Here is a 19,006-nt window from a genome sequence, read left to right on the forward strand (position 1 = left end):
GAAAAATAATGACAAACAAAACAAAGTTGTGAGGTAGAAGTTTGTAAATATAGTCTTATATTATATATATATAAGATATTAGATTTAAGAATCCAGTAAAAATTAGACATTCGTCAACTCTAAATTTGTTATTTATATTTATTAATCTGCATAAAATTCTAACTCGTCTCTTCCCTAACCCAACCTGATACAAATTCCATTTTGGACTAACACGACTAAGCAATTAATCAATTTTCACCCTCTTTTTTTTCTAAATTGATTTCTGTACCAAGATAACCAATAAGTTCAAGCTAGCGATAAATTAAGACCCCAGGCCACTAGATCATGACTAAATAAAGAGGTAGACTTAACCAATGTACACACTAAAATAAAGTGAAGATATGGGTTGGTATTCGAAACATTCTGATAGGATATGAAATCTTTTATTTGAATTAATGTGGCTTTGTAACAGATTTAGGGAAGCCTCGGTCATTAAAGAAAAAGTCTTTTACTTGGAAATGCAAAGATATTTCTATCACCATTTATTGCAGCTTGAAGTTCAATATTGGTAGGTTCATGATCATCTCTGTTATTTCGGTTAATGGCAATGATAGGTCAGTGATTATTCTACCAAAAAACTCCTTTAATGAGGAGTGGGGAGAGTTGTCTCTAAAGATACACAATTTAATTTCTCAAAAATCCAGTCTACAAGAGGCGAACACAGAGAAAGGAGGTCTCAGTTCATTGGGACTCAGGGGAGAGGATAGCTACAAAGAAATATTACAGAAAAAGAAATGGTGCAATGGAGACCAAAGTCAGACATCAGCGTCATCTCCGGGAAGCGATAGGGGTCCTCTGAGTAGAAGTCTGGTTGGCAGATTCCCCAACTGTGACAGAATACCAACCAGAGCAGAAGTTAGAAACTGGGCTCAACAGACCTGGAGGGGTATTCACAATCTACAGATCTATGATATGAATGGAACCCATTTTCTTTTTGAGTTTCATTCAAGACGAGATGCAGAGCACATTCTCCTGGGTGACTGGAGAAGGAGAAATTACCCTCTACTCTTAGAATGGTGGAAGCCAACAGCCGGAGCCTTCCATGCTGATACCATCTTTGATTGGTTTTGGGTCCGGATTCTGGGACTCCCCCTACAGCTGTGGAACGATCAGGTGATGAAGCAAAACGACCTTTGTGGTGGGTGGCTTGATATGGAGGAAAAGACGCAATTGAAGAACCATCTGAGATGGGCCCGACTTCGAGTGATGGGGCCAAGAGAGAAAATCACTTCTAGCATTGAGATCAGCGATGACAACCTTATTTTTACTCTTCCCATTTGGATTGAAGTTCCGGAGAGATACAGGAAGAAGGAAGAAGATGGGCTCGGGGATCGAGAAGTCAATAAGATGAAAGAAAAAAGGAAAGCTATTGCAAGCCCTAGTCTGTACCAGATTGCGACAGAAGAGAGATTTAGGGACAAAATTTCAAATGTTTATCCAGGGGATATAGGGAAGACAACTGTTCCTAGTACCCATGGATACTGCAAGGCACGTGATTTCATGCGAGGAGGTGGACCCAGGAGATGCTGAGAGTTTAAAAGGGTTTTGGGTTTGTGGGAAATGTTTTTGGCCTCCTAAGGTCCAAAGCTTCTAAAAGCCCAAAGCGTGACTTCATTAAAGGAATAAGCCCAGACCCCCTTCTTATATCTTCTCAAGAAGACCAGGTCTTTTTTTGACTCCTCCAAACTCACATACAGAAAGAGAGCTGGCGAATATGATGAGAATGGAGTCAAATTTGTCAACAGCGGCAAAGAATGGATAAATTCTGACATTCAACACATTGAGGTAAGAGAGAAAGTCAGCTCAAATTCTTCTAAGAAGAAGGATTATGGTTCGAATAAAAAGGATGAAGGTTAACCCTTCGGGGTGTCCCAGTGGTTTGAGCTTGGGACTTCCATGTTGGAGGTCTCAAGTTCGAAACCCCTTGCCAGCGAAAGCAAGGAGTTTACCTTCTGAGTCGAGTTCGTCGCACCAGGCTTGCCTAGTGGGGTTACCTCTCCTATGTGGTTTGCGAGCTATTGCATAGGAGCGGGGGTTTTACCCTGTACGCACCCAAAGGGCAGCGGCTGCGGGTTTCCCTTGTCATCAAAAAAAAAGGATGAAGGTGATCAGGGGGAGAAGTCCAAGGGACACATGATAATTTTTGAAGAGCAGATGCCATTAAAGATGGAAGAACCTCTCTCAGAAAAGGAGATTGAAGATAGAGCCACAATATGGGTGCAGTCTAACGTTCTTGAATCCAGCAGGAGGTTTGGAGCAGAATTCGAGGGATGTGATAAAATAGCCTTTGAACTACTCATGAAGATAGACCAAAAGAGAGGCTATTTAGATAAAAAAGAAGAGGCTACCAAGAAGGAATACAACCAGAATAGCGTCCCAAAGGAGCTAAGAAACTTAGAATTTTATATGAACTTTAAAGATGTGGAACCTAGAGGTAGAGGGAGAACAACACCTCTTAGACTTAAATGAAGATAAATATTATTTCTTGGAATGTAATGGGGCTGAATGGGGGAAGCAAAAGGAGTCTTATTAGAAGTTTAACTAAACAATGGGGGGCTACGTCTGTCTTTGTAGAGACAAAGTTGAGGGGAGTTGACAATGCTTTATTCAAAGAGGTGTGGGCTAATAGGTGGATGGATGAGTTCCACTTAGATGCAGTCGGTAGAAGTGGAGGGATTCTAGTAATGTGGGACAAAAGGTATTGGAAGGGGGAGCTAATAGGACTGCTGGTCAGATGCCTACATGTAAACTAGAAGGCATAGTACAAAATCTCACTAGGTTTATAAGTGCAGTTTATGTTGACTGCAACCCAATAACAAGAAAGGAACTGTGGGGAGAGCTGACAACAATTAGAAACTCCTTCGAAGGACCATGGGTGGTGTGTGGCGACTTTAATGTTACAAGATATCCAAACAAAAGAACTCGCAGCCATTATTTATCTTGAGAAATGACACAGCTCACCGATGGATCAACGAGATGGAGTTATTTGACCCTCCTTTATTTGGAGGATCTTATACTTGGAGAAGGGGTGAGAACCACACAACAGCCTCCAGAATTGACAGATTCCTCTACTCTAATCATTGGAAAGAATTGTTCCCCCAAATTAGACAAAAGGTGCTCCCAAGAGTAGGCTCGGATCATAGTCCAATAGCTCTACGCTGTGGAAAGCTAAATCTCAAGAAGATCTATTTTAAGTTTGAGCAATGGTGAATGAGAGTGGAAGGGTTCAGAGAAGAAGTAAAAAAATGGTGGGCATCCTTCACCGTAAATGGAACAGCTTCTTTTAGGTTGGCAGCGAAACTAAAGCTACTCAAAGGGAGATTGAAGGAATGAAAGCAGGAGAACAGAGGCAACTGGAAACATAGAAAGGAGGATGTGCCGAACCAGATTGCTAGTCTTGAAACTATCCAGGAGCAACCTTAATGTGGAGGAAAGTCTACTCAAAGCTAAGTTATTCAATGAGTTTGCAGAAATTTCCAAGAATGAGGAAATAGCGTGGAGACAGAGGTCCAAAGTACAGTGGCTCAAGCAAGGGGATAAAAATACCAAATACTTACAGAAAATGGCTACATCACACAGAAGATTCAATACAATCGAGAAGTTAGAAGTGGAAGGTGTGATTATTTCCGAATCAGAGGAGATCATGAACGAAGTTGTAAGCTTTTATCAGAAACTTTACAAAGAATCAGAACAATGGAGGCCACATTTTAATCTCCAAGGGAGTGAAAGCATCAGTGTGGAGGAAAAAGAGTGGCTACAAAGACAATTTGAGGAAGATGAAGTCCTTGAGACACTCAAGTTTTGTTCCAGTGACAAGGCCCCAGGCCTGGATGGCTTCCCGATGAGTTTTTATCAAAGCTTCTGGGAAATGCTCAAGGAAGACTTACTGAGCACCTTGAGGCAATTCCATGATCAATAAGTGTTATAGAAGAGCCTAAATGTGCATTGATCCCCAAGAAGGTGGGAGCTGTGGAACTGAGAGATTTCAGACCTATAAGCTTGATAGGTGGAATATACAAGATCATTGCCAAGATACTAGCAGAAAGGTTAAAGAAAGTGATCAGTAAGCTTGTGAATAAACACCAGATGGCCTTCATAAAAGGTAGTTGATGCAGCACTTATAGCAAGTGAGTGTGTGGACACCAGAGTCAAAGGAGATGATCCAGGACTTATGTGCAAGCTGGACACAGAAAAGGCTTGTGATCATGTCATTTGGGGCTACCTAATCATGATTCTAAAACAAATGAGTTTTGGGGATATTTGGCTGAAGTGGATCGATTATTGCATAAAAAATGTTAGGTTCTCCATTTTAGTGAATGGAGAACCTGTTGGCTTTTTCCCATCAGAAAGGGGTCTAAGGCAGGGAGACCCACTCTCTCCTTTCCTTTTCATCATAGCCATGGAGGGCTACAATAGTCTGATGAGAGTAGCTACCCAAAACAATTAGTTGAAAGGCTTCAAGGTCCGCAACTCTTCAGGAAGGGAAATGCAGATTTGTCATCTGCTTTATGCAGATGACACAATTATTTTTTGTGGAGCCAAGGTTGAACATGTTGCCTTTATAAGAATAACTTTGGTGGTTTTTGAAGCAGTCTCGAGTTTATCAGTAAATTGGAGGAAAAGCAGCATCTTTCCAATTAAAGAAGTCACTCAACTTCAGATCCTAGCAAGGATATTGGAGTGTAAAGTAGAACATCTTCCCACTACTTACTTGGGCATGCCATTGGGGAACAATCATGAGGAGCTAGAAATTTGGGATGGCATAATTAAAAAGATAGAGAAGAAATTAGCCAATTGTAAAATTCAGTATATCTCTTTGGGAGGGAGAGTCACTTTAATAAACTCTGTGTTGGACTCTCTTCCAACTTATGTTATGTCTTTATTCCCTATGCCTGCCAAAGTGGAAGAAAGACTTGACAAACTGAGAAGAGAATTTTTATGGAAAGGGAATAAAGAAGGGAAGGGTATGCATTTAGTCAAATGGCAGACTGCACAGTTACATAAACAATCTGGTGGACATGGAATCAGAAATTTGGGGCTGCAGAATAGATGTCTCTTGTCAAAATGGCTATGGAGGTTCAACACTGAGGAAGAAGCACTGTGGAGGGAGGTGATAGTCAACAAGTACGGGTTGAATGGAAATTGGGTCTCCAACTCTGTAAATAGCACTTATGGGGTGTCAGCTTGGAGAACAATAAGAAATTTGTGGCCTGATATAAGTAGAAACATAGTCTACAAGGTGGGAAATGAGACAAATCCTATTCTGGAAAGTGAATTGGAATGGAAATGAGGCACTGATGGTCTTATTTCCTGACCTATTCTCCTTAAGTACCAATCCGGAAGAACAGTGGCTGAAGTATGGTCTATTCATGGTTGGAATATTGTGTTTAGAAGGCATTTAAATGACTGGGAGATTGGGAGAGTGGCTGAGCTATTACATGTTCTCAATGGTTTCAATGGGTTATCAGCAGAAAAAGATTCTATCATATGGAAATACTCTGGTGAAGGAAGCCTTTCTGTTAACAAGTTATATATTAAGGAGGTGAAGGAGCATCCAGGTGGTAAGCTTGGCCCCTGGAAGCAAATTTGGAGGAACAAAGGTGCCAACCAAGGTAAAGTATTTCTCTTGGTTGGTTGCCAGAAGAGCATGCTCCACTCATGAGAAATTTGTAAAGGAGGGGGTTCTATACTACCTCTTAGTGCTCTCTCTGTAATGGGACTGAGAAAACTAACAACCATTTGTTCCTCCCTTGCAAAGTGACAACACAATTGTGAAACCCTTTTTTTGGGATTAACACATACAGAATGGATTATGCCTAAGCATACAGCAGATCTACTTAGTTGCTTGATCAGCAGATGGGGAGAAAATCTAAGAAAAAGTGGAGTATAATACCATCATGCATTTGGTGGTGTATTTGGAAAGAAAGAAATAACAGATGCTATGATAACAAAGCTAATTCAATAGACAGAGTCAAATGGAACTGCTTGACTACTTTTTATTTTTGGTGTAAAGAGGAAGGGATAGAAGAAGTTGCACAAATTTTGGATTTTATAGGCACTTTGTAATCTATTAGCCTTTTTGTTTTTTCTCTTGTTGGGAACCAATTTTTGGAGGTTTCCAGCATATCCTTAATGTTGATGAATACAACATTATCTTTATCGGAAAAAAAAAAGTACAATCAAAATAAGCTTAGAATGGATTAGTTAAGTTTAGTTCTGGATTAATTGATTCGGATTATTCCGAATTTTCGAATTCGACCTTTGATCCTATAAGGGAAGGAAGCCATAAGCCCATAACAATTAACAAACTGTAATTCAACTGATAAATTTTAAAAATAAATTTCAAACCCCAAGTCATAATTCAAAAAACAAAACCAAATATTTTTTTCAAAAAAAAATGGTTGGATTGACCCAAACTATGTCCATCCCTAGATATGAAACCTCTTCGGTCACTTTTCTAAGTTAATACACTATAATACTGATGATATGAAGCCTCTAAGCGTGGAGTTAGATATGGGTAACATTTCTATCCCACTATTCTCTCTTCTTCTTTTTTAATATACTAATCACTTATTCTTGTTAAGTTTGATTTTTAAGTTATTATTTTATATTTCTTTGACTTGTATTACGTTTTTCGTACAACAAAAAAAAATCATAATAGGATGAAAGAATCTGAGAGGTTAAATTATTACTTTTAGTTGAATGCTTCCTGTTAAAATCAGTTGGTCAAAATGCAGTACTCCATAATGTCTTACGTTGACAAAAAAGAAAAGAACAAGTTGAAAAGTTAGGAATCATATATTTATATAAATGAAAAACCTTAGGCATGCCTACATGGTGTCACCATAAGCAAGAATTTCCTTTTAAATTTATTTTCAAAACTAATCTTCTTCTTTCATGAAATAATGTGACTTTTATAAAAAGTTGCGACTTTAATGAAAAGTAAAAGTTGTTAATTTTATGAAAAGTAGTGACTTTAATGAAGAGTTTTGACTTTTATGAAAATTTGTGATTTTTAAACAAATTTAGTACTTTAATGAAGAGTTGCGATTTTATGAAAAGTTGTGACTTTTATGAAAAGTTGTGAACTTTCTGAAGGGTTGCAACTTTTTTCAATATTTGTAACATTTTTAATAAGACACAATAAACATTTGTTCACACTACCCTTTGTTATCTAAAAATAGAGGGATTTCCTCTAATTTTAAAACAACAAAAATTTTGATCTCCTTCTTCTACTTGGGCAAACCAGAATTCCCTTTTAATTTATTTATTTCCAAAGTTAGCCTTCCCTTTTCATGAAAAGTTGTGACTTTTATAACAAGTTGCGACTTTTAAATCAAATGTTGTACTTTTCTGAAAAGACGTGACTTTTATTAAGTGTTGCGACTTTTATGAAAAATTGTGACTTTTATAAAGGTTGTGACCTTTTTCTAAGGGTTGTAACTTTTCCAAAGAGTTGTAAACTTTACGACAAAGGAAAATAAGCATTTACGTACACTACCCTTTGTTTTCTATTAATACAGAGGATTTCATGCCACTATCATTTGTAGTTTTTTCCCGTTGTAGGATAGTCGAATTCAAATACATTAACCAAGCTTCTTATGAAGTTTGTTTCATTGCTCAAAGTTTTCAGTCTCCTACTTGATGGAGCTTAATATTTACTATAAATCATAGTGATACATGTAATTATGACAATTCTTTTTGCTATTTTGGTGACTTTTTTTAACTCTGTTAAAGTAAAGTTTCAGTAGATATGATTGAAATTTGATCTTCTCTTTTGTCCTTTTCTACAGGTTTTTCTGTATAATAAAAGAACAATTATTTTGATTGCAATGGGACATTACTACTATTGCACCTCTCATTCCACAATTCATAACGTTGTTCAAATGGTTGAATTCATTACATTTGGTTATTTTAATAAACTAAACCTTCATTTCTACCACTATTATTTGTAGTTTTTTTTTTGTAGGGGAGTCAAATTGAAATACATTAATTAAACCTATTGTGAAATGTGTTTCATTTCTCATATTTCATGAAGCTTAATCTTTACCGTAAATCATAGTGATTCATTCATCTATTGCAATTTCTATTTGCTATTTTGGTGACTTTTTTTCAACTCTGTTAAAAATTCCAATGAGGATGATTGAAAATTTATCTTCTCTTTCGTCCCTTTCTAAAAGTTTTTTCGTATAGTTTTTGGGAAAATTGCTTGTGGGTTGTGCTATATTTGATAGCACACAACAATAAATATGTGATAACTAATACGGAACCAATGATATTGTTTATTAAAAGAACCAAACATATTTTCTCTTGCTTGTCATAATTAGTATATTATGATTGTCTTTTCTTAGGTACAAACAATTCGCATGTTATTGCAATCTTCCTATAGTATTAGTATAGACACAACTAGCCCACTTCTTTTGTCATAAGTTAAGCAATTTGTCATATTTCTTCGTCTCTTCTCTTTGGACATAATAAGAGATCAATTTTTTTTTAAAGTAATAAATGTCCAAAATAAACTATAATAAAACTAATTTTTTAATTGACAATATAATAAATATGCGCATTAACAAAGAGTGTTAGAGCCTTACCGACATTAATTAATTGTCATTAGATCCAATGTTGCTCTAAACTTTAGGGGCATTTACAAAGAGTACCAGTTGTCTCTTAAAATACATATTTAGTTTCAATTAAGTTATGAATTTTCGTTAAAGATCATTTTTACTGTAGTGATAATTCTTTATTTTGATAAAGCTTTCTGTTTTTTATAAAGAAGTAACAACTCTTTCTTTTGGATTATTTCAATTAAATTTGTGAACAGTAAACTTGGATAAAATAGACTATATTTTTGAAAAATAAGTAAGCAACATGTCTTTTTTCCTTAATTTCTAGGAAAGTGAAGTTGTCTTTATTATGATTTATGGATATTTGTGAGTTCAACTTCTCGAAAAAATATGTTGTGAGATTTTAATATGTTATGTGTCAAAATTTTTGTTTAGAATATCCAACTATGAACAGTGTCATAAAAAATGTCACCTACTGCTTGGTTGATAAATACATTAATTCTTTGTAATTGCATGTTATAACCATAACAATAACTATGGTTCAATTTCAAATAAGTTGGGGTCGGTGATATGAAACCTAAGCAATATTAATGACTATTCTGATACACGAGGAAAAACATTTATGATACAATAATTTTAGGGTCAGTTTTAAAATATACATGATACGTCATACTACAATAAACAGATTGATGAAGGTTCATAAGAAAGGAGTTGAAGGTCTTCCATTTGAGTTTGGTTAAATATGTTCTTGTATGGTCGTGATGCTCCATGTTATGTGTGAGTATTGTTTTTTCGAGGATTTTTAGCCTCTTCTTTAATGTCTGATTTTGTTATTTATAAATTTTTGGCACTAAACATATGTCATTACTTCTGGCCAACTATTTCTATGGAGATTTTGGTAGACATCTTTCTTATACTTAAAATCTTTGTATGACTCCTAATTTTTCTGTTTTTGTTGTTTTAGTGCAGTTTTATTCCAGATTTTGCTATTTAAATTCAGTTTCTACTGTTTTATTACGCGTAGGCTGTTTTGGTGCATTTTTGTCAGTTCTTTAGTGTTGTTTTGATGCAATTTTCGGTGAGTTTTTGTCTGGTAAATAAAATAAAGAAGGCCAAGCCCCAATAAGTATCCCACAATACTTGGAAATGGGTAACATTCATATCCACGGTTTCTCATGATTTGAGAGTATTTCTAAGTTAGAGTTTTGGCAAATATGGATAACCCATATTTACCAATATTTGTCCATATTTTTATGGGTTAAAAATAAATTGAAACTCATATTTACCCATCTAAAATATCAGTGATCTAACTCACCTAAATATGAATTAAATGAGCTGATTTTGTTAATATAGGCTGAAATTACTAGCTCTAGTTTCAACCTTCTGTGACAGAAAAGGTACAACTTACGCAAGGTATTGACAGTATAGATGGACTGGCAGCAGTACAAACATATTTCACAATAACATCATCTACATAGATAATAACCACCTAACATCTATCTGAGATCAGGAATACCCACATATAATACTGCTCATGTTGTAGTTACCACGCCAATCTCTTCCCTTCACACTAGGATTCTCAGAAAGCCAAGATATGCAGAAATATTCCTATACTGTGTTTTGATGGTAGCATTGAGTTAACAAAGCCCCAAAGGTGAAGTGTTGGTCAAACAGTTTGACAACAGCATCAGTATATGTAATAGTATTTGCTACAGATTATTCAGATGGCCAGAAAGCTTGGCATTCTTCTAAATATGAATAGTAGAACCAAAGGACTTAGTTGTATACATCCCAAAATTATGGAAGTGCATATATGAATGATAGTTATTTTCACAGGAAGTCTAAATGAGGACAACAAGAAACTTAAACACGCTAATACGGACAAGATTGATAAAGGAATTTGTTTTTTCATAAGTGATATATTGAAGAAGTTACCAAGATAAAGGAAACAAACCTCCTGAGTTTCTCGATAATGAACAAGGACTATGTGTTCCAGAGACCTGATACAAGCATAGCAATGGACAAAATCAAACTCAAAGAACATAAGCTGTTTCATGTAAACAGATAGTGTATCAAATGATTTATCATCGCAGTTGATTAAAATAAGAAACAAAGAGGAAACCCTCTTTTTGACTCAACGCTATCAGCAATAAAAATGTATTTCATACTTGTCTAGTAGCCAGTAACATCTCCGAACAAAGGTCGGAAGATCTTCTCCATGTGCATAGTATACATGAATCCGTTCATCATTACCAACCTGCACTAAGAAACAAAATGAATTCGACCAGTACAAAAAGACTGCAAATCTCATCTCAAACTCTTTAAGATATAAATCTTCTGGAAGAGACCAAAGCATCTCAACTCAAATAGAGAAGAGGACAATAGACATGGATGAGAAAAGTACAACATTGAAACCAAAAGGTTCATATTTGCTTCTCAGGGGAGACATCCTATTGCATGCATTGATGAAAAAAATTGACAACTTTTATGAATCAGGCTATAAAAGAGAATTCAAACTTGCAAATCTCAAATGTAAAGCATCCAATAGTTCTGGTGTAGGAATGACAAAAGAAACATACTATGAAAAGAAGAAGGGGAAGAAACTAAAATTAATGATAAATTGTTCAGAAGAAAAATGAGTATTGAGAAAGACGAGTTATCCAAAGATTCTGCACACAGCTAGTTAGACATTACCAACTAAAACTAGGTAGGGGCAGTTATAAAAATGACTGTACCCTAAAGCTAATAGGATTACCAGAAACTCTACTTAGCTAGATGAATGCAGATTGATAATTTGCTAACTGAATTTGCTCATTTAAATCCAGCTACGTCTTAGCAGTCATTCTTAGATGTAGCGAGAAAACAAAAGCATAGCAGTATATACTGGTGTACTGGAGATAGTCTTAGTTCCACAAGTCTTTTGGCAAAAATAAGAAGTTTGATTATGCCATGTTGAGCTTGGATTAATCCTTTATGCATAATTAGCTCCAACAATATCAATCATGGCCAATCTAGCTTGCTCCTAAATGAGCTCCAGATATTTCAGCAGATAGATGTGTTTATTCTTTGTACTTTCTTAGCGGCTACTGTCATGTCTTACCACCTCCAGTCATGTAGTTGCAGTAGATGAATAATTGACAGACCACCGACAAACTTGTCGCACGATTAAGTACTGTGCAATTAGAAGTTCTCTCAGATTCTGTGTTTTAGAGTGACAGTAAGCTCTCACCCATAATAGGAGAGATATGATTCAAATGTTCATATATTTTCATTTTTTCCCATCGATTATGCTTGAGCCTGTATTCCAAAGAACTCAATGTGCTCTGTTACATGTATTAATCAGCCTCCGCAAGTCAGCATCTTCGGCTCAAATCCAAAACACAACACAGGGTGTTCCACTAAATATTCGCCTGTACACACATTTAACTATACCTCCCTAATCTTATGCCACTAAACACTTGTCCAGAGCATGTAATAAGCTACAATTTTTTCTCAATTAGTCTACGCGAGCTGTATCGACAAAGGTTGCTAACCTTTACATGGGGAACAAACTGACTGCAATAAAAGTAGAGTTGTACAACAATAACTTACCCAGTGTTCCAACAAGTGGGGTCTGGGAGGCAAAAGTAGAGCTGTACAGAATAAGTAAATTCATAAAAACATTCAGCAAAAGTAAGTGGCGTACATGATTTCTATGATTAAGCCGTATAGATAAAGTGGAAAGGAGTTCTCTTATTATCTTGAATTCAGGTGTTCAATTTACATGAATTGTACTTATACAAAAAAAGAAGGCAAAGAGATTTCGAGTCAGCACTATAACCTAAAAAGCTGAAAGCAGACATATAGCAGCACCATGATGAGGAGCACCCATCCATTGGATAAATACAAGCAAGGTAGCAAACAATAAAGGAATACATGGACACACTCAGGATCATTTGATACTCACTTTTAAGTGTTCATGAGCTTCTTTTACAGTTTTCCCATCCTTTTTCTTCTTCCAGTTATGACCGTCTTTGCGAAAATTCCTGAGCATCTTACGATCAAACAATACGATTGTGCCACCTGTTGTATTGATACAAGAGAATATGACATAAATCAATAGAATCTATCATGTCCTAGGAGTTCAGTTAACTGATACCTTTTTTTAATAAGTAACAACATACACAATGTAATCCCACAAGTGGGATCTGGAGAGGGTAGAGTGTATGTAAACCTTGCCCCTACCTTGGGAGATAGAGAGGTTGTTTCTGATAGACCCTCGGCACAAGGCAAAGCATATCAAAGAAGAACAAAAAAAAGAAATAACTGAAGCGAAGGGATCTTTTTTTAAATAAGTAAATCTTTTTTATTGGTTTAATAAGATAAATTTTATAATTCACAAGACAATTTTAAGCACTAAGTTTAGTGCTAGGTATTATTTTGTGTACTGATGTCCTGTTCCACGTCCTTTGATATTACACTCATATGCACAAAACAAGAAAATTGCAAGACTTAGACCATAACATGCATTCATGCTTAGAGAGACATTACTTGTTGGCAAGTTTACAGGCTTGACAAAGATGTTGAAATACTTATAGTTGCACAATATCGCATGGATCTCATTTGGTCGGAGCCACCTCATCTTTGCTTCTTCCAATATACTAGGAATATCCAAATCTGTGCAAGCAACAGAAAATATCACTAATCAGCAAGGATGATTTACAAAAGTAGGTCAACCAAAAGCGAATACAAGCAATAGTGGTTAGGTCAGTGGCCAATAATATATGAAACTTAGCACCAATGTGCCTTTACACCATGAGTTCGTACATCCATCTAATCATTGTAAGACCAACGGGCCTTTTCTGGCCATCACTTTACTCTCATTTTTCAGGAAGTCAAGATATCCTGTTTTGTTTCCATGATGATCTGAATTCCTAACTATCACAAAAAGAAAAGAAGTTCTAGCTTCACTCTTATTTAACTAATAATTTGTTAGAAACCCTTCCACACTTTATAATACTTCATTCACCAGAGTGGCCAAGGAAGCAAATTAACTATGTTCTGATTTCTGAGTATTTCACCACGATAGGTCTTGTTAGTTTGATAAGAGGAACTTGACCAAACGATTAGAATAAGAAAAAGATTCGGATGAACATACATTCAGCCAATCCTTCCACAAACTAATCTACAGTATTTTAAAAGTCAAGACAAATAAAATTTATTAAAAAGAAAAAATGAAGTCAGAATCCAAATAGAGATAAATTTTTAAGTGCTTTTAGCATGTTATGTGTGTCCTACATCCATTGTGTCTTGCACTTAGAGACACATCAACTCTACTATACAGTTCTCAAGAAATCAATAGTTGCAGTGCTATCCGTTACACAATGACCTTTCTCACTATCCTCAACTGCAGATATGAACTTTAGAGTAACAAGTAGTTTCCTTTTCTTTTTCTTTTGATGCGTCGTTTCAGGGATTGTCACAAATCAATTACTGTAACTCACAGGCCAGCTCTTGTGCAAAGCAACATGTATCTTCATGTCAGAATTAATAAAAGAACATTGTTTAAATTTTTCAAAACCATAGTACAACATTTGTCATTCTCATGTACTTGTCATTTCAATGCCGATGAAGTACCCAAGAGCTTGGCCTCTAGGTCAACGAAATGAAATGAAAATCATGGGAGATCAGAATTCATATCCCTACAGAAGAAAAAGAGTGGTTGCTTATATTGGCTACGCCTTGATGGATAGAGTTACCGAGTACATGTGTTGGTGGAAGGTAAATGTGCCCCGGCGAAATAGTCAAGGTATGTACAAGTTGGTCCCGACACCACCGTTGTCCAAAAAATGGTAATAAAACTGATATTCAAGATAATTTTTCAAATTGATATGTTTTAACCATCCCATTACTCAAGTCTTCTTCAGCTCTTGATCCTCAAATCTCAACCTCATACCATGGTTAAGTCAAAATCAAGAAACTCCCTGTTACTTTGATAAGAACTGATCTTGTATTATCACATACATTAAGAGGCTAATCACATGACAGAGGGATTCTCATGAAACCAAAATAAGGAAGAGCAGAAATCACTTAGCTATAAGTTTAGTTCTTCAAGTGTCATTTTTTATGGCACAGATTGAAGAAATGTGAATGGAAAATACTAACCATTGTATGAATACCAGGAGACCAAATAACTTGCACTTTGAAAAATGTTTTTTTTTGTTCGTAGTGCTGCTTAGACATATCACTAATTTTCATACACAACATTGATACTCTTACTCCACTTATTTTCCCATAGCATAGTCAGTCCCCATTCCAGGTAAAGGAAGAATGTGGTAGGTTGACCATCGTGTGAAAAGGTAAAATCATTGCATCTTACTTTTGTTTCGGGTCGATGCTTAGTTATTGTTGTGATAATATTCCAACAAACTTTATATGCCATAATCTCAGGTATTACTCTTAACATTATCTCTTACCTTATCTTTTTAGGTACCCAAGTCAAAGTTAACCCCTAAATTGAAGTGAACTACTCCTCTATCACAAGTAAATAACCATACTTTTTTTCATATAAAACTAGCAAAATCAAAGTAACAGATAATACCTTGCAGAGTGCGGAAACCATGAATTTCCTTCCCAGTGAGTTGTCCTGCTCTGTTGCTTTCCATAATGTAAAAAACTCAAAACTTTACCAAGCCAATCACATAAAGTCAGAATCTTTATTCAAAGAACCAATACCCCATCTAAAAACCAAAAACAGCCACAATTTTTTTAGATATGCTAAAATGATCAGTCAAAACATAGCTATGCTGCTTTTCCATAAGCATAACAAACTTCCAAACCAATCAAAATCATACCAAAGTAAAATCTTTACTTGAAGAACCAAAAACCCTTGAACTTTTATGAGCTAATAATGGTTGAAAGAGATGAAACTGTGTAAATGATCAGTCAAAAGCCAATTGAGATATGAACCAGTCGTTCTAATGAAAGCACATCAAGGCTGCTTCTTGTTTGCCCAACTGTCAATATAATATTGGAGCATCCTAATCCCTAAATATTAGTGTAATAATTTGGGTGGCCAATGGGGACAACAAATCGGGTCGGGTCAACAAATGTCATATAATTCGTACATGCGAGAAAAAGATTTGCTGCAAGTAACACGCAAATTATATCCGTACAGGACAGACTTGCGATTTTCCGCTCTCTTTCCAAGTGAACTATCCATTGCTTCCTCCGTTTCATACTATAAGTTATCTTTTTTATTTGTATTTATATTAAAAAATAAAATAATTTTACCTCTATAATTTTAGTTGTAGATTTTCAAGGTTAGTCGAAATAAATATATTTTCAAGATTAATTAATTATTTGTCCATTTTGACAAATTAAAAAATAATAAATTTTCTTTCCTATTGTATCCTTAATTAATTACTTTAAAAAATATAAATTTCTTGAAACTCTTAAATTTTTTACCTACTTCATAATTTTATATTTATTAATATCTATAGTATGATAAATCTACACTATATATTTAAAATGATTATACATGCAATATATGTGTATCATAAGGGTTTTTAAAATACATCATGCTTAGTTGACAATAAATTGACATGTATATTATAAAGGGAAAAAGGACAAATATATCCTTAAACTATCATAAATGGTATGTCAATATCCTTTGTTATGCTTTAAGATTGTATATGTCATTAACGTCATTCTTTTGGGGTGTGTATATCCTTCAATCTAACGGATGGACACGTGGCACCATCTAAACAATACAAGCATATTTTATTTAATTTTTATTCACAATTAAAAAAAATCAATTTTCCACCATTTGACCCATCCATGACCCAACCTAAAATATCCTAACTTAATTATAACCCCAAATCACCCAAAAGACACTTCATCATTCTTCCTCACACTAAAGTTCCAAAGTCCAGATCTTATTAAGATGATATGAGTTTATAGCTTGTTAGCACGTCGAAATATTCTCAGTTTACTATTCAATATTCACCTATTCATGATGAAAGCTAAGTGGAAGAAGAAGCTTACGAGGAGGCTCAAGAGTAAACGCCAAAAGATAAGAAGAGATCGAAGTAGAACCTTGTTCCGAAATTCTCAACGGTCTAGCTATGCTTATGGTCTTCGTTAGGATTCTGCGGTTTAAGTTTTGTTTGAAACTTCAATAATATTTGAGTTGTGATTTTGTTCTAATCGTACATTATTCAAATTTCGGTATTCGATTTTGGCTATGAAAAAAATGGTTTAGATAGTATTTCTTCGTTTGCCTTATGATTCAGTTGAATATTGTGTAAAATTAACCGAAGAAAATGAAGATCCAATAAACAACTACAGTTGTCGATGGTGGTCAATTGACTGGGATGACATTGAAATCTTTGAGGATGGATCACCAGACCACTCTTCCGAAGCTCTTATACATACTACGGCAGAAACGGTAAGAATGGTGTCGCTGACGATGGTCGTGCTAATATTGGAAGGAGTGGTTTTGGGTTCCAATTTGATGGATATGATGTTGGTTATAATTGGGTCGGGTGTTTTAATGTGGTTGATGGGTGAGTTTTTTAATTAAAGGTAAAATACTAATATTAAATTAAATTCAGAAAATCATTTGGATGGAGACACGTGTCCCTCCGTTAGTCCAAAGGGTAAATACGTTCTAAAATTTAGACGGTAAGGGCATCACTATCCTAAAAGTATACGAAGAGTATTTAGATACCATTTATAATAGTTCGGGGATATATTTATTTTTTTTCCTATTATAAAGGGTCATTTGATAGTTGAATAGAATTATACATGTCTTAGTAATGTGAGTATTAGTTATGCAAGTATCGGTGATGTGGTATTAGTTATGTAAATATTAGTACTAGTTATGCAGGTATTAATTATGTCGATATTAGTTATACGGGTATTAGTTATTAGTTATGTAAGGATTAGTTATGCGGAGTTTAGTTATGCATAAATTATTCCTTTGGACATTGATTTTTTATATTAAAAATTAGAAAATTTATATTTTCAAAATTAAAAATATTTTCTTACAATTATATATTTTCCTTCTTTAACTTTGTATTTAAATTAAAGCAATTCTTTAATTAATTATGTAGAAGAAGAAAGTAGTCAAGTGGGATGGTAAGGATGATATTGTCATTTTAACTTTTTACTCATGTATTATTCATACAAGTATTAATTATTCAACCTTCTATTTGCATAAATAATACACAAATTTCCTCATAATTATACATATATCAGTTGTGCGAATTTGAAAAATTGTCAACCAAACATCGTATTAATTTTATATATGAATAATTTTTTTTCCTAATCCACCTATATTAAACGTTGTATTAGTTATATACATAAATAATTTTTTTCTTATCCACCTATCAAACATTGTATTAATTATATACATAAATAATTTTTTTCTTATTCACCCACCAAACGTCGTACAAATTATGTGAACTTTAATACATGAATATGACTTGTTTTATCTAGCTACCAAACAAAAGTGTATTAAATTATGTGATAAATATCCATCAATAAAATTTGTATTATATGTATTTTATGAATTGTTATCTGTGATATGTATTAAAAATGGATTATAACTATCTTATAAGTGTTCAATGAAAAAAAAAATTATAAGTGTACAATGGAAAAAGAAAACATTATTATCATAAATAGTACATATTTTTTTTAATATAACATATATGTGTAAGTTTCCAATTAGTTTTGGTACAAAAACACCTAACCCACTAAATTATTCAGATATAAGAGCGGCAAAATGAGTCGAATTTATGGTTATTCATTTGCTTAATTCATTTTAAAATGGATTGGTTATCCAATTATTTGAAAGTGGATCAAATCTGAATTTTACTCATAATCTCTATCAGGAGCGGTCCATGGGTATTAATTTTACTCATATTGTCTACCAGGGGCAGATCCATGGGTACCCGTGGGGGTGCCACGGCACCCGCTGATCTCGAGAAAAACTTTATATATATATATATATATATATGTATATGTGCATAAGAAAGTAAATATATATTTTATTTGTCACTCACTAAACGATATTGTGAATAGTTCAATTGGCAAAGCAATCCATTTGCCACATGTGTAATGAGGGTTTGATCCTCGTCAATAACATTAATTTTTGGAAGTTTTCAGCTTTTTCTTTCTTTTTTTTCCTTTTTTCTCATTTTTATTCAACTTTTTCTTTCTATCTTTCTCTCTCTCTTTATTTTGTCATTTTTATTAATGCATGAAGATTTATTTTTCCTTCCATTCATCTTATTTGTTTATTAATTCGAATTTACTTTTATCCACCATAATTGATTCATAAGTTCCTTTACTTTCCCTTTCACGAATTATTAATCCTTTCATATGAGTATCGCGTGTTTATTCTTTTGTCAATTAATGAA

At 34.5% G+C, this 19,006-nt stretch overlaps 1 protein-coding gene across 3 annotated transcripts in view; it reads right to left on the reverse strand.

Annotated features, from left to right (window-relative positions):
- LOC101055610 (calmodulin-binding transcription factor SR3) overlaps positions 1 to 15,608 on the reverse strand; it is a 33,243-nt gene extending 17,635 nt beyond the window's left edge. The window contains exons 1-6 of one of the 3 annotated variants that reach the window (XM_010320393.3): positions 15,437 to 15,608; positions 15,184 to 15,322; positions 13,134 to 13,259; positions 12,550 to 12,665; positions 10,772 to 10,860; positions 10,558 to 10,603 (exon numbers count right to left, since the gene is read on the reverse strand). In XM_010320393.3, coding sequence (XP_010318695.1) covers positions 10,558 to 10,603; positions 10,772 to 10,860; positions 12,550 to 12,665; positions 13,134 to 13,259; positions 15,184 to 15,247 — 441 coding nt within the window. In that variant the 5' untranslated portion in view covers positions 15,248 to 15,322; positions 15,437 to 15,608. Of the gene's footprint in view, positions 1 to 10,557; positions 10,604 to 10,771; positions 10,861 to 12,549; positions 12,666 to 13,133; positions 13,260 to 15,183; positions 15,323 to 15,436 lie in introns of those variants that run through there. The other 2 variants (XM_010320397.3, NM_001279320.2) reach the window with 2 other exon arrangements.
- Between the last annotated feature and the right edge of the window lie 3,398 nt (positions 15,609 to 19,006).

This window comes from Solanum lycopersicum, chromosome 1 (genome assembly GCF_036512215.1).
Source record: "Solanum lycopersicum chromosome 1, SLM_r2.1".
NCBI classification, from domain to species: domain Eukaryota; kingdom Viridiplantae; phylum Streptophyta; class Magnoliopsida; order Solanales; family Solanaceae; genus Solanum; species Solanum lycopersicum.